Below are 25,130 nucleotides of genomic sequence, written 5' to 3'. Positions count from 1 at the left end.
GCGAACTACACATTGGAACACATCAAACCAAGCCCTCCTCCTTCTTCTTCAAAAGTATACCTTTCTTATGTTAAGGAAATTAATCTCATGTCAGGAAGCTATGATCTCCTCATTTTACCTTGGATTCTTCAACTTCTTCATCGTACTGAGGCTTATACAGAACTGGGCTCCACCCAGGCCCCCTCCTCCACCAAAGCCCTCATATGTGCTTTGCTGCCCTGACTCCTGGTCTGAGAAGAGGGCGCTGGCAGAGGCCAAAGGTACCCAGAGCAGGATGCTCTTAGGTGGAGCTAGAATGGAGATGTCAGACTAGATTCCTTTGCACAGGCTCAAAACCCCTTTCACCTTGTGGTACCCTTGTTTTACCCTTTCACCCACAGAGCGGCAGTGGGACTGCCTAGCCCTCCCTCCAGGACCCACTGGCGTGGGTGGAGATGTGGGGTGGAAAGTGCCTGGAACAGGGGTGCTCATGCAAGGCAGGGGCTACCCTCTTGCACAGCTGGGCTCTCCTTGGCCAAAAACCACCTTGTCTTCCTGTAGGATCTCTTCACTGCTGCCCCTTCTGTGTCCCCCAAACTCTGCAACCACCCTCCTGCTTTGAACATCTTCCCTTGACCCCTTTAATTTTGTCCAATTTTATTTACAAAACTCTTGCCTGTCCTGGGACTCCCCACCCCCATGTATTACCCACTCCACTACTCTGTAGGTCCCTTTCTTGTTTGTTTGGTTTTTTTGGTTTTAAAATTTTTATGAGTTTATTTGAGCCAAACTGATGACAATTTGTAGGAAGCAAAATCTCGACAGTCTGAGAAAATGCTCCCTGTGGACCCCTTTCTAAGCTGCGCAGCCCAGGGGTCTGTGACGTCCATAACACTTCATGCTCCACTATTTGGAGCTCCGCCCTCCCATAGTGCTCCTCCCTGGCGCTGCGCTTTGGGGGCGCCCTCCCATAACACACACTCCATTCGTCTGGAACACAGACCTCAGATGGGCATTTCAGCAATGTTCAATGACCCTGCTGTTTATCAGGAGGACTCCCATCCCATTCTCCAAAAAACCTATTTCATTCCTTCTCTCTCCTCCCATCATCCATCTCCAAGTCTACAGATTGACCCCCCAACACAAATACCCCTCCTCTACTCGAATTTCCTCTCATTAACAGGAGGAATTAGCCCTTTTCACATTAAAGGCCACTTTCTCCCCTCTCACCATCTTCTTTTTTTTAAAATATGTTTTAATTGATTTTTAGAGAAAGAGAAAAGGAGAGGGAGAGGGGGAGGGAGGGAGAGAGAGAGAGAGAGAGAAAGAGAGAGAGAGAGAGAGACATCAACCTGCTGCCTCTTGCATGTCCCCTACCTGGGGATTGAGCCTGCAACTTGGGCATATGTCCTGACTGGGAATAGAACCTGGCGACCTTTTGATGCACAGAATGATCCTTGACCAACTGCCAACTGAGCCACACCAGCCAGGGCTTCTCTCCCATCTTAAACATTTAGTCCCTTTGATGAATTCCAGGCACTGGCCCCTCTTATCTGTTCTCTACCAAATTGCTCCCATCAGCATTCAGCATGCTTCTCTACTGTGTCCCTCCTTTAACTTTCCCTCTCTTCACCCCACATCTTCATCAAGCTGTCCCACCTCTCAGCTTCCTGTCATAGTTAACTTCTGGAAAGAGTTATCTGTCCTGTCCTGGCCAGGTGGCTCATTTGGTTAGAGGGTCATCTATACATCAAAAGGTTGTGGGTTCAATTGCTGGTCAGGGCACATATCTAGATTTTGGGTTCGATCCCCAGTCGGGGCACATACGGGAGGCAACCAATCGATGTTTCTCTCTCTTTTTTAAAATTTATTTTCTTGATTGATTTTAGAGAGAGAGAAAGAGGGAGAGAGAGATAGAAACATCGATGAGAGAAAACATCAATTTGCTGCCTCCTTCATGCCCCCAACGGGAATCGGGCCTACAACCTGGGCATGTGCCCTGACCGGGAATCAAACTGGCAATCTCTTGGTGCATGGGCTGACATTCAACCACTGAGCCACACCAATCAGGCAATATTTCTCTCACATCAATGTCTCTCTCTTTCTCTCCCCCTGCACCCCTCCTTCCTCTCTCTAAACATATCCTCAGGTGAAGATTAAAAAATTTTTAGCCCTAGCCAGTGTGGCTCAGCGGTTAGAGCGTCAGCCTGTGGTCCAGAGAGACCCGGGTTCGGTTCCCGCTGAGGGCACGTGCCCTCGGTTGCGGTTTGTCCCCGGCCCTGGTTGGGTTGTGGGGGTGGCAACCACTCGATGTGTCCCTTTCACGTCGATGTTTCTCTCTTTCTCTCTCCCTCCCACTCTATCTGAACAAAATATAAAAAAATGTCCTTGGGTGAGGATAAAAAAAAATTTTTTTTAACTAGATTGTCTGCTCACTGTTGCTGGTTTCTCACCTCCATTCACTTTTGTGTTAAACATGGGTCTACAAAGGTGCTTCTTCATATTTTTATATGGATTATTTTCTCCAGTATCTAGCCCTTCCTGTCATTTCCCTTCATACCATAGGGATCTACTCTAATATATGACAAATCTACATGTATTCTTGAAAAATATAGTGTTGTACTATATCTTTTAAATTTATATAAAGTAATTTATACTATAATTTTCACTGTTTTTAAAGCTGCATCAATGCTGGTACAAGTAAAGCTAGTTCATTTCTGCCAATACCTGTGTAGTATTCCAACATACGTAAACACACTATATTTTATATATGCCTTATGCTAGTAGTGGACATTTAGAATGGGCCTGAGGAAACAGTGGTTCTCTGTGAAATTTCTTAGAAACTAGTTCTTAATTTTTATAAATTAAAAAAAATTTCTTTATTGATTATATATTTAAAAAAATTTTTTTATCCTCACTCAAGGACATTTTTGCCTTTATCTTCAGATAGAGCGGGAGGGAGAAGGGGAGAAAGAGAGAGAAACATCGAGGTGAAAGAGACACATCGAGTGGTTGCCACCCATACAACCCCAACCGGGGCTGGTACAGGCAACTGAGGTACAGGCCCTTAGCGGGAACCGAACCTTGGTCTCTTTGGTCCTCTGGCCAACACTCTAACCACTGAGCCAAATCGGCCAGGGCTCTTTATTGATTTTTTTTTTCTTTATTGATTTGAGAGAGGAAGGGAGAGGGAGAGAGATAAAGAAACATCGATGAGAGAACATCGACTGGCTGCCTCCTGCATGTCCCCCACTGGGGATTTGTCCCACAACTTGGGCATGTGCCCTAACCAGGAGTCAAACTGGCAACCTCTTGGTGCATGGGTCAACACTCAACCATTGAGCCACACCAGTCAGGCACTAGTTCTTTTTTAAAAAACTTATTTATTTTTTTTTAGAGAGAGGAAGAGAGAGAGATTGAAACATCCACGGGAGAGAGAAACATTGATTGACTGCCTCCTGTATGCCCCTACTGGAGATCAAGTCCACAACCCAGGCAAGTGCCCTGACAGGAATCAAACAGGGACTTCTCAGTCTATGGGACAATGCTCAATCCGCTGAGCCACACTGGCCAGGCTAAACTTATCTTTATTGTTTAATGTATTACAGATGTCCCCCCTTTTTTCCCTGATTGACCCCTTCCTCCCTGCTCCCAATCTCCTCCTGTCTTCTCCACACTATTGTCTGTGTCCATTGGTTATGCATATATGCATATAAATTCTTTGGTTTCTCTCTTCTCATTGCTCCTCCCCCCTTCCCTTTGTAACAACTAATTTGTACTTCTTTTTTGTTGTTGTTCAGACAGAGTGGGAGGGAGAGAGAGGAAGAGAGAGAGAGAGAGAAACATCGATGTGAAAGGGACACATTGAGTGGCTGCCACCGGCACGGGCCAACCAGGGTCGGGAACCAAACCCCGGGTCTCTCTGGAACACAGGCTGATGCTCTAACCGTTGAGCCAAACCAGCCAGGGCTAATTTGTACTTCTTAATTCCTTCACCTTTTTGCCCATCCCTTCAACCCCCTCCCATCTGGCAACCAAAAAAAGTCCTCTGTATGAGTCTATATCTGTTCCACTTGTTCATTTTGTTTGTAGACTAATTGTTGATAGATATGTATTCATTGCCATTTTATTATTCATATTTTTTATTTTCTTCAAAAAGACCCTTCAATATTTCATATAATACTGGTTTGGTGGTAATAAACTCCTTTAGCTTTTTCTTGTTTGGAAAACTCTTTACATGTCTATTTATTCTAAATGATAGCTTTGCAGAATAGAGTAATCTTGATTATAGTTTCTTGCTTTTCATCACTTTGAATATTTCTTGCCATTCCCTTCTAGTCTGCAAAGTTTCTTTTGAGAAATCAACTGACAGACTTATGGGAGCTCCCTTGTAGATAACTAACTGCTTTTCTCTTGCTGCTTTTAAGACTCTCTCTTTGTCTTTAACCTTTTGCATTTTGATGATGATGTATCTTGGTGTGAGCCTCTTTGGGTTCATCTTGTTTGGGACTTTCTGTGCTTCCTGGACTTGTATGTCTGTTTCCTTCATCAAGTTAAGGAAGTTTTCTGTCATTATTTTTTCAAATAGGTTTTCAATTTCTTGCTCTCTCTCTTCTCCTTCTAGCACCCTCATGAGGCAGATGTTGGTACACTTAAAGTTGTCCCAGAGGCTCTTTTTTTTTTTTTTTTATCCTCACCCAAGGATATTTTTCCATTTTTTGTACAGGTAGAGTGGGAGGGAGAGAGAGAGAGAAACATCGACGTGAAGGGACACATCGAGTGGCTGCCACCCGCACGACCAACCAGGGCCGGGGACAAACTGCAACCGAAGTACGTGCCCTTAGCGGGAACCGAACCCGGGTCTCTCCGGACCACAGGCCAACGCTCTAACCGCTGAGCCAAACCGGCCAGGGCCAGAGGCTCTTTACACTATCCTCATTTGGGGGGGACTCTTTTTTCTTTTTGTTGTTCTGATTGGGTGTTTTTTGCTTCCTTATATCCCAAATCGATGGTTTGCTTCTTGGCTTTTCCTACTCTACTATTGATTCCCTGTAAATTATTCTTTATTTCAGTTAGTGCATCCTTCATTTCTAACTCATCTTTTTTTATGCTCTTGAGCTCTTCACTAAATTCCTTGAGCATCTTTATAACCAGTGTTTTTTTGTTTGTTTTTTTAATTTTTTTCTTTATTGATTTTATTTATTTATTTTTTTCCAAAAAGAGCCATTTATTAGCCGGCCAGCATCTGATTCCAAACATCCCTGTGACAGAATCTTCAGAATCAGCTTTCTTTATTGATTTTAGAGAGAGAGGAAGAGAGAGGGAGAGATAGAAACATCGATGAGAGAACATCAATTGGCCACCTCCTACACACACACCGTCCCCCCACCCCCCAGGGATTGGGCTCGCAACCTGGGCATGTGCCCTGACCAGGAATCGAACTGGTGACCTCTTGGTGCATGAGTCTACACTCAACCACCGAGCCACACCAGTCAGGTATAACCAGTGTTTTGAACTCTGCATTTGTTAGATTGCTTCTCTCTCTTTTGTTTAGATCTTTTCCTGGCATTTTGTTCTGTCCTTTATTTATATATATATAAAAATAAAGGGCAATATATATATGTGTGTGTATTTTACATTTTTAACTTCAGACAGAGCAGGGGGGGAGAGAGAGAGAGAGAGAGAGAAACATCAATGCGAAAGGGACACATGGACTGGCTGCCACCTGTACGACCCCAACCAGGGCCAGGGATGAACTGCAACCGAGGTACGTGTCCTTGGCCGGAATCAAACCCGGGACTCTCCAGTCCACAGGCTGATGCTCTAACCGCTGAGCCAAACTAACCAGGGGCTTGTTCCGTCTTTCAATTTGAGAAATGTTTCTTTGTCTCGACATTTTGGCTGCCTCCCTGGGTTTGTTTCTATGTATTAGGTAGAGTTGCTATGTCTCCTGGGCTTCACAGGGTGGACTATTGTAGTAGGTGTCCTATAGGGTCCAGTGGTATAGCCTCCCTAATCACCCCCCCCCCCCCCGGCCCTCAAGGTGCACCTCTCATGTGGACTGTATAACATTCTGTTGTAAATGAGTCTTTATTACTATTGGCATGAAAATGGGAGGAATTTACTCAGGGTGACCAGCTGAGAGGACTGGCTGTGCCCACTGACCACTGATCTCTGACTACCTTGGAGGTTCATTGGTGTAGGGGCCCACCACACAGAGCAAGACTTACTTCAGCAGGGTTCTGGTACCCACTGAGTCCACTCTTTGAGTGTGTTGCTTGTGGAGGTACTTGGGTGATGGTGCTTCAACATGGTCTAAGGCTGTCCACTGGATGTGCTGGCTCTGGGGCAAGGTCAGCCACTGCCTGTGTTCTACCCAGGGCCACCAGGCATAAGTACAAAGCAATCTGCAGATGGCTGCTTCTTGTGCTGGGTTTGGAGGTGCTCAGGCAAAGCCAAGCTGTGAACCAAGGCTGGCTGCTTCTAGTGCCAGTCCTGGGGCCACTTAGCCAGAGGTATGGGACTCGCTGAGGCCAGATGCTGCTTGTTTGAGACATTTTAGGAAAATCAGAAGCATGAGCTAGGACAGGTCATTCCAATAGTAAAGCTACTGGAAACAGTTTGGGCGGGCCCAAAAGTTGGGTGGGGTAGGACCTCAGGGAATCACCAGGGCAGAGCAAACAGTGTGAGCCAGGTTGCTGGAGTCCCAGATATGCGTCAGCTGGCCCCATGAGGGAAGGGCTCACCAAAGGAACATCAGCCTCCACCAGCGTGTCTGTTTGGGAGAAAGCTGCCCCTCCAGCCCTCACTCCAATGTCAAGCAACTCAGCTCTTCCCCCTATGTCTCGGGTGCCTTTCAAGCTGCCTCCCTGGTGCTGGAGCCCAGAGAAAGTGAGTTCAAGTAAATCTGTGTGGACCCTTTAAGAGGAGCTGCCTGGGATTCCAGAAGCCTCAGCCTCCCTCAGCCTCAGTTCCCACTGGTTTTATAGCCAGAAATGATGGAGACTTCTCTTCCTGGCACTGGAACCCTGAGCCAGGGGGCCTGGTGTGGGACAGGGACCTCTTGCTCCTCAGGGAGGACCTTCCCAGTCGAGGTATCCTCCTGATTTGTATCTGCCACAAGTGGGTGTGGGACCAGCCCGTCCGCACCTCCACACTTCCTACCAGTCTCAATGTGGCTTAATTTCATAGTTGTAGGACTTTCATTCAGCTCAACATCTGGCGATTCTGAATGATGGCTATTCTGTAGTTCAGTTGTAATTTTGATGTGGTTGTGGGAGGAGGTGAGTACAGTGTTTACCTATGCTGCCATCTTAACCGGAAGTCCCAGGAACTAGTTCTTAAGACACTTAATTTCACTAAGAACTACCAGATGGCCCGGCCAGTTTGGCTCAGTGGTTGAGCACTGACCCATGCACCAAGAGGTCACTGGTTTGATTCCCAGTCAGGGCTCATGCCCATGTTGTGGGCCTGATCCCCAGTGGGGGGCATGCAGGAGGCAGCCAATGTTCTTTCATGGCTGTTTCTCTCTATCTCTCTCTCCCCTCCTCTTTAAAACCAGTAAAGAAAAAAAAAAAAAAATCAGTGAAAACATTTAAAAATAAAATAAGCCCTGGCCAGTTTGACTTAGCGGTTAGAGCATCAGCCGGTGGACTGGAGAGACCCGGGTTCGGTTCCCACTAAGGGCACGTACCTCCGTTGCAGTTTGTCCCCAGCCCCGGTTGGGGTTGTGTGGGTGGCAACCAGTTGATGTGTCTCTCCCACACTGATGTTTCTCTTCCTCCCTCTCTCCCTCCCACTCTATCTGAAGATAAATGCAAAAATGTCCTCAGGCGAGGATAAAAAATAAATTAAATTAAATACCATTTGTAACAAGAATAACAATAGGGAAATTATTAATAACTTATGAATAGAAAAATGTTTTCCCCCCAATGGTGAAGAGAATTGGGTCTGCAATTTGGATATTCTTTTGCTATGGTTTAGACAGTTTGTATTTGCCTCTGCAAATAATTTTGGATGACTTTTATATGACCACGTTATTGTTTTCATAAATGGTATTTTAGGAATTGGAAATAACAGAAAGTTCTGGTAGACCTGCCACTCACCCTTAGTAACTGGTGTAAACGCCTTTCCCAGAAGGTGACTGAACACCACTGGAATTGGAAGTGTAAAATGAATGTTTTTATGTAAGACACTAGCAATAACAGAAGACATTAACAGTGGTTTGGTTGCTGGTTTTTTTGTTCTTGTTTTTAACTTGGTTTCTGTTTAAACTACAGGGAAAAAAAATTTTTTTTTGGTGAGGATTTGTAAAGAAGTGGACAAGACTCTGGTCTCAAGATACTGTCAGTGCCCATTGTGTTTGGATGTCACTTCAAGTACAATTAATTTTAGAGTGACTCCACTTCCGGTCTTCCCCTAACCACTAAAGATTGTTGGGGATAACATTTTTCTATCTTTAACCTGCCTTTTAAAAAAAATTAATATGCATTCTCCGTTATTTGGTTGAAAGGTAACAAACTTTGAAACGTACCAAAACAGTATAGTTGAAATTTTAACTTTATTATTTTTCTATTATATAATAAAAGGAGGAAGCACAAGAGGCATAAAGAAGTTAATTTATTTAATTGCCTATAATCCCACCTGAGGGAAAACTATGAACATTTTGGCATATCTCATCAGTAGTTTTCTATGTATTTTTTTTTCTTTATTAATTTTAGAGAGAGAGGAAAGGAGAGGAAGAGAGAGATAGAAATATCAATGAGAGAGAACACTGACTGGCCGCCTCCTGCATGACCCCTACTGGAGATTTGGCCCACAACCTGGGCATGTGCCCTGACCGGGAATCAAACTGGCAACCTCTTGGTACATGGGTCGATGCTCAACCACTGAGCCACACTGGCTGGGCTCTATGTATTTTTTAATTTAGCTCAGGTATTACTATATATAAAGTATATCCAAAATTTTCAACATAACAATAATATTATTCTCTCTCATATCATTCTTTGTAAACATAATTCTAAAGGCAGACTAACATTCCATCATAAGGACACTATAGTTTATCAAAAATTCTCCTAATATCAAATACTTAAATAGAAGAGTTAGTAGATCAAAGGATATAAACATTGTCACAGCCACACTGTTTCCTAAAAAGACTGTTCTTGAGAACACAGAGAGGGAATACACAGAACCAGCGAGGGTGAAGGGGTGTCAAGACCAACAGTAAGAAGAAGGGGACTCAGAGGTCTTGGCCTAGCCTTTCCAGCTCATCGAGGAGGAAGTCCAGATCAGCCTGGGTCAGCGCGGGGTTGGCCACGATCATGCGGAAAAAGTTGCCCCGGGTCCCATGGGGCTGGTAGCCAATCATCATGGAGCCCTCCTTCACCATGCGCTCCTTGAGTACTGGGGCCACCTGTGGAAGGGGTACAGAGAGTGTCTAGCTACAGACTGGGGTTAGGTGAGGGGTGGCTTCCCGGCCAGTGAGTTACCCAGGATACATTTCCCTCCCACCCAGCCACCTTCTGGAGGTAGCAGGCATTGCTCTGGTCCTGACCATGGCCCCAGTTTACCTTTTCCATCACATCCAACCTGCTTGGCCTTCTCTACCGCCTGCTAATATTCTTCCCAGTCTCACTTACTTCCAAGCTGTCTGTCACATGGGGCATTTTCTGTCAAATCCTCACTTGTTCCTGCTTCACAACGCTGCTTTAGTCTAACTTCAAGCCTCCGTCATCCTTAACACCTTCTCTCCCTCTCTGAATTCCTGTAATGTTTTTGCTCTGTACTCTGTGATCTAACATGTATATTTACAATATTTCCTTGAAAACATTGGTTTCAAACAAGTAACGCTTGTTTTCCTAATATTACTCCTTAAAGGCAAGAACAATCTTGTCCTTTCAGATCATCTGCAGTACCTACTGTCAACCTATCCTTAGGGACCTGTGACTTATGTCCTCACGTCCAGGAGGCATGTCTGGACTGGTTGTTCTGTCCTCAGTATCAGTGAGTCAAGTTCTTCCGTGATCTTCCTGCCTCACATCTCTGTTCTGGATCTGAGCTCCCAGCAGAACTCCCAGCACAGAGGTCTATGCACACTGGTGACTTACCCTGTCATAATGGCCCTCTCTGTCTTCTTCTTACTTTCCAAAAACATACTTTATTCTCCATCCCCATCCCCAAAGAAATGAGGACAAGTTGGTGTTTTCCAGTTTATGTCCCTACCTCAGGACCAAGAGACCAGCAAAGGGACCTGCCATGTCACCCACAGCCAGCAGGGTGCGGACATGCACCAGTTCCCTCAACCAGGTTTACCAGAGCCACAGGGAAGAGAAAGCCTACCTTAGCCAGCCTTCCACTGTAATCCAGACTCCCCTGCTTGCCCCGCAGGCTGGGGGGCACAAACCAGAAACATACATTGACAAACTCAGGCTGGGAGGAATGAGGGAGAGAAAGGTATGAGTTGAGGAGGGGGACTATGCCCCCTCACTGCTCCCCTTCTTCCATCAGGGCTGTGCGTGTAGGACAGGATATGGGGTACAGGGACAAAGAGCACGGGATAGGTCATACCTCCATGACCAACTCAAATCCTTCCCGCTTCTTCATTTCCTCCACCAGGTACCTTCCAACAGAGAGTGACAAATCACAGGTGGAGGAGGAAAGAAAACGAGAGACCCACAGAATGAGCTGGAGAGGCACTGAGAGCAACAAAGGGTTTCCGGGAATGGACCTGGGGAGAACTAGAACTGCCCCTGACTCCTACCCAGCAAGGGCAAAGGCCTGATCGACACGCCGCTCCAGCCCTTGCCCGCCCTGCGCCTTCCACATGAGCCACAACTTCAGACAGTCTACACGGCGGCCACACTGCACCACCTTGTCTCCCGTGTCCAGGGCCACATCGTAGAACTTGTCCTGCTGGAAGAGGTAGCTGGCCTGGGACCCATGGCAGCGCTTGAGCAGATTCTGGGGGTGGGGGTGGGGGGGCTGTCAGACCCCACACTCTCCACCCAGGTTTCCTGCAACGCTTAATTAGACTTCTTAGCTCGTCCACTCAGTCCTTTCCCCGGACCAGGTGGGGTAGCTGCCAGCTGACTCAGATCCCTTTCTTTGGGTTTTCTCCTAACACCCAGAGTTCTTCCCAAATTCAACCCAGGATCTCTTCAATTACAACTTCAAGCTGGAAACTTTTTCCTTCGCATGAAGACAAGCCATGGGGGAAGTGAGAGAGCCCACTACAGGGAGCTAGGGTGGTCGCAGATATCCAGCTTCAGATGGGATGGTAAGGAGAACACAGAAAGGCCAGGACCCCCTCTAAGGTGAGACAGAAAAGAAGACAAGGTCTAAGGTGAGAGATGGGACCAGGCCAGGGGCAGGGGCAGACCCACCGTGGTATCCCGGAGAAGAAGAGCTGAGCACTGCAGGCCTGCTGTGAGGAGTTTGTGGGGATTCCAGGCCACAGAGTCAGCCCTGGGTGGGCACAGCAAAGCTGGTTCAGCTGGCTCCTCCTCAAGCTGCCCAACCAAGCTGCCCTCCCTTTATGGACCTCAGTAAAGGAGCTTTACTCTCACCCTAGCCCAGCAGTGGGGAAGGATTGCCGTCTATCATCTGAACTATCAGCCCAAATCAACCATCTCTCCAAACCCTCCCACCAGCCTCCTTCCCCTGCTGCCACCTAAAGTTCCCTAGACCGTGACTATTCTACGGATCAAGGATTTGAAAAGTGGGATTCGGGGAACAGCAGCTATAGGCACCTCTGGATCCCGTCCAGGAGATGTCTATGTGTCTGTGACAGCAGGACGCTTCCACCCCAGGCAGCCTGTGGAGCAGAAGGAACAGCATGGGCTTGGTCTCAGCTCAGCCCACCCCACCCTCAGGCCTAAGTCCTACTCACGTCCACATGCAGCCACAGCCCATGATGCTGGCACACATCAGCAATTGCTTCCAGGGGGTCAAAGGCCCCCAGAACAGTAGTGCCAGAGGTAGCACTGACCAGGAATGGCACAACACCCTAATGCAAAAATGCAGAGAGAGAACGAGGCTGTGAAGTCATCTAAAAAGCAACCCGGAGCCCTGGCCGGTTTGGCTCAGCGGTTAGAGCGTCGGCCTGTGGACCTGAGAGACCCGGGTTCGGTTCCCGCTAAGGGCGCGTACCTCGGTTGCAGTTTGTCCCCGGCCCTGGTCAGTTGTGCGGGTGGCAGCCACTCGATGTGTCCCTTTCACATCGATGTTTCTCTCTCTCTCTCTGTTCCTCTCCCCCCCCCCCACTCAACCTAAACAAAAAATGGAAAAATGTCCTCGGGTGAGGATAAAGAAAAAAAAGAAAAATAAAAAGCAACCCGGAGCCTGGTGCTAGAGATCAGCTTTAAACTCTGCATGCCTGACCTGGGCCCTTTCAACCTTACAAGGTACTACTGTCCCCTTTAATTTGAGGACACTGAGATTCAGAGGTGTGAAGAAACTTGTCCTCAAGCTGAAGCTCCAGGGGTGGAATCCAAACCTAGGTCTGTCTGATGGTCTATCTCCAAAGCTCGCACTCTTCAAAAATGTTAATGCCTTACAGGAAGATAAGATGCTATTTTAAAATTACTAATAGTACAAAAGTTTATAAAGAAATTGAGCCCTGGCCAGTTTGGCTCAGCGGTTAGAGCGTCGACCTGCGGTACAGAGAGACCCGGGTTCGGTTCCCGCTAAGGGCATGTACTTTGGTTGCAGTTTGTCCCCGGCCCTGGTTGGTCGTGCGGGTGGCAGCCACTCGATGTGTCCCTTCACGTCGATGTTTCTCTCTCTCTCTCTCTTCCTCTCTCTCCCTCCCACTCTATCTGTACAAAAAATGGAAAAATATCCTCGGGTGAGGATAAAAAAAATAAAATAAAAAAAGAAATTGAATTCGTGAAATAAGCCAAGCAGAAAAAGACAAATACCACATGATCTCACTTATATACAGAATATAATGAACATAACAGTCTGAGGAATACAGTAGACCCAGAAACATGGAAGTAGGGCACAGACTGACATCCCTCAGAAGAGGGGGTGGGGGGGTGGGAAGAGATAAACCACAGAACTTATATGCATATATGCATGACCAATGGACATGGACAACTAAGCCAGGGACAGGGCGGGGGTGGGGTGGGGAGGGGGGTGCCAATGGGGTGAAAAAGGTAAAATATCTGTAACAAAAAAATAAATAAATAATTAAAATAAATAAATAAATAAATAAATAAAAAGACATTGAATTCGTATTCAAGAAAATGTCACAAAGAAAAGCCCAGGCTCAGATGGCTACACTGATGAATTCTACCAAACATTTAAAAAAGAAGTGATACCAGTTCTTCACAAACTTCCAAACACAAAAAGAAATGAGAAGGAAACACTTCTGAATTCATCCTATATGGCAAATATTACCTTGATATCTAAACCAGACAAAACATGACAAGAAAACTACAGATAATATCTCTTATGAATACAGATATAAAATCTAAAAAACACTAGCAAACTGAAATCAACAGCATATAAACAGAATAATACACCATGACAAAGTAGGGTTTGTTCCAGGATTGCAAGCTTGGGTTAATAACCAAATTTCAATACAACCTATCAATAGAAAAAGGGAAAAAACCTCACCTCAAAGTGATATATTGATCATCTCAATAGACAAAAAAATATTTGACAAAAATCCAACGCTCCTTCAGGACAAAAACACTCAACCTAGGAATTGAAGGAAACTTCCTCAACCTGATAAAGAGTAACTACAAAAAAACCCACAGCTAGCCCTCACTGGGTGGGTCAGTTGATTGGAGCATCATCCCATATATTAAAAGGTTGTGAGTTCGATCCCCAGTTGGAGCACATACCTAACTTGCAGGTTCTATCCCCAGTTGGGACGAATATGGGAGGCAACTGAGGGATGCTTTTCTCACGTTGATGTTTTTTCTCTCTCGCTCTTTCTCTCTTCTTCTCTCTAAAATAAACAAACAAAAAAACAAACCCGCAGCTAACATTGTACTCACTGGTGAAAGACTAAAAGCCTTCCCCTAAGATCAGGAACAAGACAAGAATGTCCACTCTCTCACTTATATTCAACATAGTACTGAGGTTCTAGCAGCACAATTAGGTAGGAAAATAAAATAAGAGGCATCCAGATTGAAAAGGAGAAAAATTATCTTATTTACAGATAACATGATATTGTATCTAGAAAATCCTAAGGAAGCCACTAAAAAAAAAAACTATTAGAATTAATAAATGAGTTCAGCAAGTTTGCAGGGTATAAGAGCAACATTAAAAAATCAATTGTAGCCCTGGCCGGTTTGGCTCAGCGATTAGAGAGTCGGCCTGTGGTCCAGAGGGACCCAGGTTTGGTTCCCACTAAGGGCATGTACCTCGGTTGCAGTTTGTCCCTGGCCCTGGTTGGGTCGTATGGGTGGCAGCCACTTGATGTGTCCCCTTCAGGTCAATGTTTCTCTCTCTCTTCCTCTCTCTCCCTCCCGTTCTGTCTGAACAAAAAATGGAAAAATGTCCTCAGGTGAGGATAAAAAAAAAAAAATCAATTGTATATGCACTAGCAATAAACAGTTCATGGATTGGAAGAATTAACATCATTAAAATGTCCATATTACCCAAAGCAATCTATAGATTCAATGCAATCCCCATCAAAATACCAATGACATATTTCACAGAACTAGAACAAATACTTCAAAAGTTCATATGAAACCAAAAAAGACCCCAAATAGCCACAGCAATCTTGAAAAAGAAGGACAAAGTAGGTGGGATCACAATACCGGATATACTACAAAGCTACAGTCATCAAAACAGCCTGGTACTGGCACAAGAACAGGCATATAGACCAGTGGAACAGAATAGAGAACCCAGAAATGAACCCAAGACATTATACTCAATTAATATTTGACAAAGGAGGCAAGAGCATACAATAGAGTAAAGACAACCTCTTTAATAAATGGTGCTGGGAAAATTGGACAGCTACATGCAAAAAAATGAAACTAGACCATCAACTTACACCACACACAAGAATAAACTCAAAATGAATAAAAGACTTAAATGTGACCCGTGAATCCATAAAAATCCTAGAAGAAAATGCAGGCAACAAAATTTCGGACATCATACGCAACAGAATTTTCACTGATACATCACCTAAGGCAACAGAAACAAAGGAAAAAATGAACAGATGGGACTACATCAAACTAAAAAGCTTCTGCACAGCAAAAGATACAATCATCAAAATGGAAAGGCAACCCACTGTATGGGAGAGCATCGTTGCCAATAATATATCAGATAAGGGGTTAATTTCCAATATATATAGAGTGCTCATACAACTCAGCAAAAGGAAAACAAAGAACCCAATTAAAAAGTGGGCAGAGGAGCTGAATGGACACCTCTCCAAACAGGATATACAAATGGCCAAGAGACATATGAAGAAATGCTCAACATCACTAATCATCAGAGAGATGCAAATTAAAACAACAATGAGGTATCACCTCACACCTGTCAGAATGGCCTCCATCAACAAATCATAAAACAACAAGTGTTGGCAAGGGTGTAGAGAAAAAAGGACTCTAGTACTGTGCTGGTGGGAATGCAGATGGGTGGAGCCACTATGGAAAACACTATGGTGTTACCTCAAAAAATTAAAAATTGAATTGCCATTTGATCCAGTGATTCCACTTCTAGGGATATACCCTAAGAAGCCTGAAACACCAATCAGAAAGAATATATGTACCCCCATGTTCATAGCAGTACTATTTACAATAGCTAAGATCTGGAAACAGCCCAGGTATCCATCAGTAGACGAATGGATAAAAAAGTTGTGGTACATATCCACAATGGAGTACTATGCAGCTGTAAGAAAGAAAGATCTCTTAACCTTTGAGACAACACAAAGGGACCTGAAAAGTATTATCCTAAGCGAAACAAGCCAAGCAGAGGAAGACAAATATCACATGATCTCACTTATTTGTGGAATATAATGAACATAACAGTCTGAGGAATTGGGTAGACCCAGAGACATGGAAGTAGGGTACAGACTGACAACCCTCAGAAGAGAGGGTGGTGGGGGGAGGGAAGAGATAAACCACAGAACTTATATGCATGTACGCATAACTGATGGACTTGAACAACAAAGCCAGGTATGGGGTAGGGGGGATGGGGAGGAGGGTGTCAACGGGGAAAAAAAGGAAAAACATCTGTAACAAAAATTATTAAAAACATCTGTAAAAAATTATTAAAAAAAAAAAAAAAGAATGTGAAAAAGCCTGGCCAGTGTGGCTCAGTGGATTGAGCATCATTCCATGGACTGAGAGGTCCCGGTTCAATTCCCAGTCAGGGCACACGCCCAGGGGTGTGGAGTTGATCCCCAGTAGCAGGAGTGCAGGAGGCAGCCAATCTATGTTCTCTTTCACATCAGTGTTTCTATCTCTCCCTCCCTTTCTCTGTCTCTCAAAACTCAATATAAACATTTATCAAAAAATAAATAAAAAGAATGTGAAAAGAGGCCCTGGCCAGTCTGGCCAGTCTGGCTCAGTGATTATAGAGTGTTGACCTGTGGACTGAAGGGTCACGGGTTCGATTCCTGGTCAAGGACATGTACCTGGGTTGCAGGTTTAATCCCGGCCCTGGTCATGAAGGAGGCAACCAATTAATGTTTCTCTGGCTCTCTCTCACCCTCCCTCCCTTCCACTATCTCTAAAAAAAATCAATGAAAAAAATATCCTCTGCTGAGGATTAACAAACAGAAAAAAAGAATGTGAAAAAAGGAAACTCCATACTATTTTCCATAGTGGCTGTACCAGTTTGCAACCCATCAGCAGTGTACTAGAGTCCCCTTTTCTCCACATCCTCGCCAGCACTTGTTGTTTGATGATTTGTTGATGGCAGCAACTCTGGCAAGTGTGAGGTGATACCTCATTGTCATTTTAATAATTAATGACTTTGAGCATTTTTTCATATATCTGTTGGCCATTTGTATGTCCCGTTTGGAGAAGTGTCTATTCAGGTCCCTTGCCCATTTTTAATTGAATTGTTTGTCTTCCTTCTGTTGAGTTGTATGAATACTTTACATATTTAGGAAATTGACCCCTTATCAGATGTATCACTGGCAAATATGTTCTCCCAAACAGTGGGTTCCCTCTTCATTTCATGCTGCTTTCTTTTGCTGTGCAGGAGCTTTTTGGTTTGATGTAGTCTCATTTATTTTTTCTTTTGCTTCTCTTGCCCAATAAAGATTTTTTTAAAAAAGAAAATGAAAAGACAACCTAGAGGCTGGAAGAAGATATTCGCAAATCATATATCTGGTAAGAGACTTATAGTTAGAATAGAAAAGAATACACACATGACAGGATGTTCAACGTCATTAGTCAACAGGGAAATATTAATCAAAACCACAGCAAGATACCACTTCACACCCACTAAGATGGCTATAATCAAAAAGAGAAATAACAGGTGTCAGTGAGGATGTGGAGAAACTGGAATCCTTATACACTGCTGGTGGGATTATAAACTGAAGCACTTTGAAAAAACAGTCTAGCGCAACCAGTGTGGCTCAGTGGTTGAGTGTCAACCCATGCACCAAGAGGTTGTTGGTTCAATTCCCAGTCAGGGCCCTGGCCGGTTTGGCTCAGCAGTTAGAGCGTCAGCCTGCGGTCCCGAGAGATCCGGGTTCGGTTCCCGCTAAGGGCACGTACCTTGGTTGCAATCTGTCCCCGGCCCTGGTTGGTCATGTGGGTGGCAACCACTTGATGTGTCCCTTTCACATCGATGTTTCTCTCTCTCTCTTTCCCTCCCACTCTATCGGAACAAAAAATGAAAAAATGTCCTCAGGTGAGGATTTAAAAAAAAAAAAAAGAAAAAAAAAAGAAAAGCCCTGGCCGGTTTGGCTCAGCGGTTAGAGCATCAGCCTGCGGTCCAGAGAGACTCGGGTTTGGTTCCCACTAAGGGCATGTACCTTGGTTGCGGTTTGTCCCCGGCCCTGGTTGGTCGTGCGGGTGGCAGCCGCTCAATGTGTCCCTGTCACATGGATGTTTCTCTCTCTCTCTCTATCTCCCTTCTACTCTATCTGAACAAAAAATGTCCTCGGGTGAGGATTAAAAAAAAAAAAAAATTCCCAGTCAGGGCACATGCCCAGGTTGTGGGCCCGATCCCCAGTGGAGGGCATGCAGGAGGAGGCCAATCGATGTTCTCTCTCATCGATGTTCTATCTCTCTCTCCCTCTCCCTTCCTCTCTAAAACCAATAAAGAAAAAAAAATTAAAAAAAAAAAGAAAAACAGGCCCTGACCAGTTTGGCTCAGCAGTCAGAGCGTCAGCCTACGGTCCAGAGAGACCCGGGTTCGGTTCCCGCTAGGGGCGCGTACCTCAGTTGCAGTTTGTCCCCGGCCCTGGTTGATAGTGCGGGTGGCAGCCACTCGATGTGTCCCTTTCACGTCAATATTTTTTTCTCTCTCTCTCTCTCCCTCCCACTCTATCTGAACAAAAAATGGAAAAATGTCCTCGGGTGAGGATAAAAAGAAAAAAGAAAAACAGTCTGGTGCTGGCCAGTTTGGCTCAGCGGTTGAGCGTCAGCCTGCAGACCAGAGAGTCCTGGGTTCAGTTCCTGCTAGGGACACGTACCACAAAAAAAAAAAGAAAGAAAGAAAGAAAAAGAAAAACTGTCTGGTGGTTCCTCAAAGGTTAAATATAGAATTACCATATGACTCAGCAATTCCACCACCAGGTATAGAACCAAAAAAAATGAAAAAATATATATTCACATAAAACCCTGTACACAAATGTTCAGAGCAGCATTATTCATAATAGACCAAAACTGAAAATAACCCAAATGTCCATCAACTTAGAAACTGATAAATAAAATGTAGTATATCCATACAATGGGATATAATTCAGCAATAAGAAAGGAGGAAGAACTGGTACATGCTACAACATGTTAAGTAACAGAATTTCATCACAAAACACCATGTATAATATGATTCCAATTCCATGAAATATCCAGAATAGGCAAATCCATAGAGACACCAAGTAGATTAGTGGTTTCCTAATGGAAAGGAAGTATGAGGGTATTAGGGATTGAGTATTGACTAGAAGATATAAGATTTCTTTTGGGGTGATGAAAATATTCTAATATTTATTGTAGTGATGTTGCACAACTCTGTAAATATGTTAAAAACCACTAAATTGTATACTATAAATTGGTGAATTGTATGGCATGTAAATGGAATTATATTGCAATAAAACTATTACCCAAAAAAGTGTATATAATAAAAGTGATACTCCACTGTTCTATTTTTTAAATTTTATTTTAGAGAGAAAAAGGAAGGGAATGAGAGAAAAAGAGAGAGGAATATCGATCTGTTGTTCCACTAATTTATGTATTCATTGGTTGATTCTTGTATGTGCCCTGAATGGAGACTGAACCCACAACCTTGGCATACTGGGACGGCACTCTAACCAAATGATCTACATGGCCGGGGCCTATTCCACTGTTCTAGTTGCTGCTCATACTACTACTCAGAGGTAACATCTATATGTCAATAAAATCATATTGTTCTAAATAACAAGAGGCTCCTACAGTGCAATTTTCTATATATACTTTATTTATATACAGACTTAAATATAGTGGAGATATTTTCATGTGAAGATATATCTTCCCATCTTATCCTTTTAACTGTCTACAAAGTACTCCAATAATAATAACAAAAATAATAGTAGCTAATGTTTTTTTTTGTTTTTTTGTTTTTTTTATCCTTACCTGAGGACACTTTTCCCATTTTTTTGTACAGATACAGTGGGAGAGAGAGAGAGGAAGGGAGAGAGAGAGAGAAACATCGATGTGAAAGGGACACATCGAGTGGCTGCCACCCACACGACCAACCAGGGCCGGGGACAAACTGCAACCGAAGTACGTGCCCTTAGCAGGAACCGAACCCGGGTCTCTCCGGACCGCAGGCCGACGCTCTAACCGCTGAGCCAAACTGGCCAGGGTGTAGCTAATGTTTTTACAGTGCTTCATGAGCTCTAAGTGTTCTACATATATTAATTCACTTAATCTTTATAACAATCCTATGTGATAACTTCTACATTATGCTAATTTTACAAAGGAAAAAACCGAGACACACAGATATGGTATCATAATTTATCTACTGATTGACATAAAAAATTTTTTTTAAAATTTTACACTTAGTTCCAGTGCACAGAATTCTAAATACTGTGATAATGATTTATAGAATAAATCCTGGCAGTGGGACTCGAAATCAGTGGACAGATACATTTAAAATTTACATATAATAAGATCTAAGTTGTCCAGCTATAGAAACACCAAGATGCCAAATGATTTTCATACTTATTTGCAATATTTTAAAGATGCAATAAAAGCCTCATATTGAAAAAAAAAATTACAGATAGTGAAAAATGCCCTGGAAGACAGCTGCAGCGGTTCACACAGTCCCCCAGTGTGGAGGAGGGTGCTGGCCTCCACATTTCCCACTGCTCAGTCTGCACCCCTCACCACTGCACATCTTCCCAAGGTTCTCTGCGCACAGACTCTCTCAGCTCACAGAAACCTTCCACACTACATTTCAGGCCCCCATTCTCCGTGGTGTCACCTTGGGATTCCACTCAGGAACCCAGTCCTGCTCCTGCCTCTTGGGCTCCAAACCTGCCTGTGGGTCTCGGCAGAGTTCCTAAGAGGACCACAATGTGTCCCTACCCCTCAGACTCCCCACGCATCACTTCAGCCCACAGAGAAGGTGGGTGCAGAGATCAAGGAGAAGGATGATGGGCGCCTTGAGTAGAGAAAGCCCAAAGAACCCTCCGAGAAAGAAACACACCCCAGTGCCCCTCACTCACTCACTCACCTCGGCCTCCGCCAGGCTGATCTGCCTCTCCAGATCCTCAGGGATCATTTTCCCTCTGGAAAAGAAAATTAAGTGGGTAAAGAAGAACTGGTGCTCTCGGCTAGGAAGTGTTGAGAGCAGGGTAATGTGGGGTTAGGAATACAGAGGCCACAATGTTGATTTTTCCTAAAGAAGGGTCAACATCTCAGGAGACAGGGCAGGAGACTCTAGTACTGAGACAGAAGCAACAATTCTGCAGGAGCAGAGAGGAAAGAGAAGTCCACCAGAGGCACAGGCATGCAGCCAGAGAGCTTCTGACAGTTGGAAGGTATGTTGCACCAAAGCCCAGTCAGGACCACGAGGACAGGACTGTCACCTCTCATCTGCCATGACCACTCGGACACTGTCAGTGCCAAGTCCCAGGAAAGCAGCTCCCTTTTTGATGGAGTAGTGACACTGTGGAGGAAAGGAGAGAGCATGTTATGCTAGGGGTGAGAGGGCAAGGAGGATGGGGAGAAGAAGGACTAGTCAAGTGTGAGCTGTAATAGGTGAGACCCTGTAGACCTGGGCTTCTCAAGCATTCATGAGCCTTCAAATTGCTAGGGTATCTGATTAAAATACAGAGTTAGGTATAATATGCCCTGGCCGGTTTGGCTCAGTGGTTGGAGCGTTGGCCTGCGGGCTAGAGAGTCTTGGGTTCGGTTCCCTCTAGGGGCACGTACCAAAAAAAAAAGAACAAAGCAGAGTTAGGTATAATAGGTCTGGGGTGGGGCCTGAGAGTCTGCACTTCTAATAAACTCCCCAGTAATACTGCTGGTCCATGGACACATTCTAGGTAGAAAGGGTGTCAACTGTCCACCTCACATGTTGCTCCTTCCTCTCCCTACCCCCTAGACTGAAGGCAAAGTGAATGGGAGCCCCTTTGACAGGAAGGAAGCACATATGCTTGGGGGCAGGCTGGCCTTGGAGGAGATGGGTCTGGGCAGGCAGAGGACCTGACAGATCTTGAATTCAGCTGGCCAGAGATCAGAATCAGGAGCCTAGGGTAGGCCTGTGCCTCTTCCCCACCTCGTTTGTTGTGAAGAGGGCCAGGGGTGGCAGTGCCCGGAGGCCCCTCTGCTTGCAATCGGGATAGCGCTGATAGCGTGCCAGGTTCACCGCATACATATTGGAGATGGAGCCACCTGTCACAGGGAGGGAATGGTGGCAAGAGGGAGGGACAGTGGGTCAAAATTGGAGATTGCCTCTCTTGGCCTCTCTACCCAGAACTGACCAAAGCAGCACAACTGATTGGCTCCCAGGTCTCTGCGAATGCCGTAATAGTCCAGAACAGACGGGGATCCAGATCCCTTGACTAACTCCCTACATATCCTGGGCTGCACCCAAGACAACCCCTACCCGGAAAGAACAGGCATGGTAGCACTGATCCCATGGACTGTTGGGCAAAAACGGGGATACAGGGCATTGGGCAGCCTCTTTCTGATTTGGCCAGAGTTCAGCTAGAGAGGAAACAAAGAGGAACTCCCCCCTCCATACCAGCTTAGAGCAAGAGAATAGTGGGGAAGGAAACACCCTCAAAAAGGCCAAAGAGAGACACCCCCCTCCTTCTCACATACCAGGGCAGAAGACCCCATCCCCAGAGCTCCAGCCCACCAGCGCCCGGAGTTTCTTCAGCACCTCTTCTTCCATGAGTACAAACACGGGGGCGATTTCATAAGTGTACCTGCCAGGAGAAGGAACAATGAGGAGGGAAGGGACAGGGAGGGATGCCAGGTGAGACTCTGAGAGGAGTCAGAGAAAGCCAGAGATGAGGAAGAGTGAGAGAAGGGCCCAAAGAGAGGAAGGGATTAGTGACAAAGAACCAAGGAAGCAAGAATGAGAACAGGCCCTGGCTGGGTAGCTCAGCTGGTTAGAGCATCATCCCAGTACACCAAGGATGCGGGTTTGAATTCCGGCCAGGGCACGTACAAGAATAAACAAAGGAACACACAAATAAGTGGAACAACAAATCAATGTTTCTTTCTCTCTCTCTCTCTTTAAAAATCAATCAATAAATAAAAATTTAAAAGAACGAAAACAAACTAGGGTCAAGAGTAAGGAGAAAGCTTAGCGAAAGGAAACCCGAAGGGCAAGAAAGGAAAGACTGCCAGCAGAGACTCCCAGAAAACAGAGATGGGGGCAAAAATAATTTTCTTCCCCTCCCCCTAGGGCATTTCTCCAGCAAACCCATATCCTTCTGGGGTGATGGGAGGGGCCCTTGGCATGGCTCACTGGCTGGTGTTGAGGCTCTCAGTGACAATGCGCCCAGCCAGAGCATGGGGGTCCAACCCTGAGAAGAGCTGGTTGAAGAAGCGAGGGTGACCTGGAGAAGAGGTCAGGGAGCTCAGAGAGGAGCTGGGTACAAACTCCAGACATTCTCCCCACTAGAACCCAGGACACACAGGTCTTCACACTGTAGCGGATCACAGCCTGGCACCGCTCCAGGATTTGCTTCTGTGACTCCCCCTGGCTCCGAAGCTCCAAATCCAGCAGCTGCTTCAGCTCCTCTGGCTCCTTCCACTCGCAGACCTAGGAGGAAAAGCAGGAGATTCTAGGGGCCCTTAGACACTTTATTGACTGACTGCCCAAACCACATCTCAGTATACACAAGACACCACCAATGTGCACTTAAAGCAACAAGTCAGGAATATTTTCAAAGCAACACATGAACAAGGGTAAATAAACACAGTAAGACCCAGTAAATAATCCCTGAGGTACACAGTGAGACAGTAATAAAGTCTGGGGAGAAGGCTTGTCGGAGGAGCAAAGTTCTGAGCCAGGTTGATGGGCAGGAAGAGGAGGGAGAAAGGACCCACCTTCTCAGTGGCACGGGTCCCTTTCCAAACGACTTCATCCACAACAATCCCAAACACATCCCGAAGCAAGGCTTCTGCAGCCACGGGGTCCCAGTCGAGGGAGAGGAGAGGTTTAGAGTCAGCCATCAGGATAAAATCTGTGAGCAGAGCAGCAGGAGTTATTCCCTACTCAGCCTGAGTACCCCACCTGGATCTAACCAACAAAACCCCAACCCCTTAATGAGCCTAGGGCTCCAGTGCTGCAGCTCAGTCCCAGCCTTCATTGTATAGACAAAGGTAAATGAGAGTGTCCAGGGAGAAAGCCAGCGAAACAGGTAAGAGAGAAAATGGCAGTTACCACTGAGCAGGTGAAATCTAGTGGCCACTGCCCACCTAACACAAGAACAAGAGGCTAGGTCTCTGTTCCGGTGAGCTGGAGGCAGGGTGCACAATCTGCTTTTCAGAATGTTAGGACCAGGGAAGCACAGGGAGTGAGGTACAGGCAGCAGTCACATGACCATGATATCACTCTCATGACCTTGCCCTAAAGAAAATGTACACAGATTTGGGATAGGGACAATAAGTTAAATCCCCTGAATAACCATTAGCTGACATGAAGATGGGGGAAATGAGAAATGGCAAAAACACATGCCATATTAACATCAGCGTTAAGAGGAACAGAGAGCCAGAAAGAAGAGGGGCTTCCCATCCTGAACCAAAGGGCCCAGAGTGGGGTTCCGAGAGACTTTTGGCAGGGAGACAAGAGCAAGGGGAGGGGAGCCTGAGAGAGACTGGTGGAGGTGAAATGGTTTAGGCAGGCCTCAGAGGCCAATCTCTGCAGCCCAACCCCCGCAGTCTTTTCAGAACTATCCCCCGATTTCTCAAGCCTTCTTCCAGAACAGGAAGTAAAGGAGGTTACGTGGAGGAAGCATTTTGTTAAATAAGTGTAACCCTGTGCCTTGCAAGCTGAGAGTGCTCAATAAACAGGGAGTGGCTGAAGTGAACACCAGCTGTGTTCATGACAGGGTGCTGGGGACTGAGAAAGCCTCCCAGTCCCACTGGAAGGACACAGATACACATGCAACAGTTATAGCCCAGGACATGGCTGGATACTGACTCCAAGCATTATTCAGGAAAAGAGGACTGATGAAGGCTGATGACTGGGGAAGATCGGAGAGGAGCTGGAGCTGAATCTTGAAAGTGCGCAGGAGAAATGAGACTGTCCAAAGGGAGGAAGAGAGGCATGCAAGGATAGGGAAGGAATGCCATGAGCTTACATCGGGAATGAGTATGGCTTGTTCTAAAGTCAGTGAAGGAGAATGGCTGGTGTGGCTCAGTGGTTGAGTGTTGACCCACGCACCAAGAGGTCGCCAATTCGATTCCCAGTCAGGACACATGCCCAGGTTGTGGGCCCAATCCCCAGCGGGGGGCATGCAGGAGGCAGCCAATCGATGTTGTCTCTCATCAATGTTTCTATATCTCGCTCCC

At 45.6% G+C, this 25,130-nt stretch overlaps 1 protein-coding gene across 1 annotated transcript; it reads right to left on the bottom strand.

Moving 5' to 3' along the window:
• Nucleotides 1-9,033: 9,033 nt before the first annotated feature.
• CSAD (cysteine sulfinic acid decarboxylase) lies at nt 9,034-23,789 on the bottom strand. Its single transcript, XM_036252193.1, has 14 exons — nt 23,664-23,789; nt 23,250-23,376; nt 23,080-23,170; nt 22,425-22,531; nt 21,877-21,992; nt 21,185-21,264; nt 20,830-20,884; nt 11,867-11,983; nt 11,727-11,791; nt 11,361-11,442; nt 10,739-10,938; nt 10,546-10,597; nt 10,318-10,407; nt 9,034-9,391 (listed from the first exon to the last, which is right to left on the bottom strand). Exons 1-14 carry the CDS (start codon nt 23,787-23,789, stop codon nt 9,218-9,220), a joined length of 1,482 nt encoding a protein of 493 aa, XP_036108086.1. The 3' UTR covers nt 9,034-9,217.
• Nucleotides 23,790-25,130: the final 1,341 nt, after the last annotated feature.

This window comes from Molossus molossus, unplaced genomic scaffold (assembly GCF_014108415.1).
Source record: "Molossus molossus isolate mMolMol1 unplaced genomic scaffold, mMolMol1.p scaffold_m16_p_10, whole genome shotgun sequence".
Taxonomy (NCBI): domain Eukaryota; kingdom Metazoa; phylum Chordata; class Mammalia; order Chiroptera; family Molossidae; genus Molossus; species Molossus molossus.
This window is presented reverse-complemented; position numbering and strand designations above follow the sequence as displayed.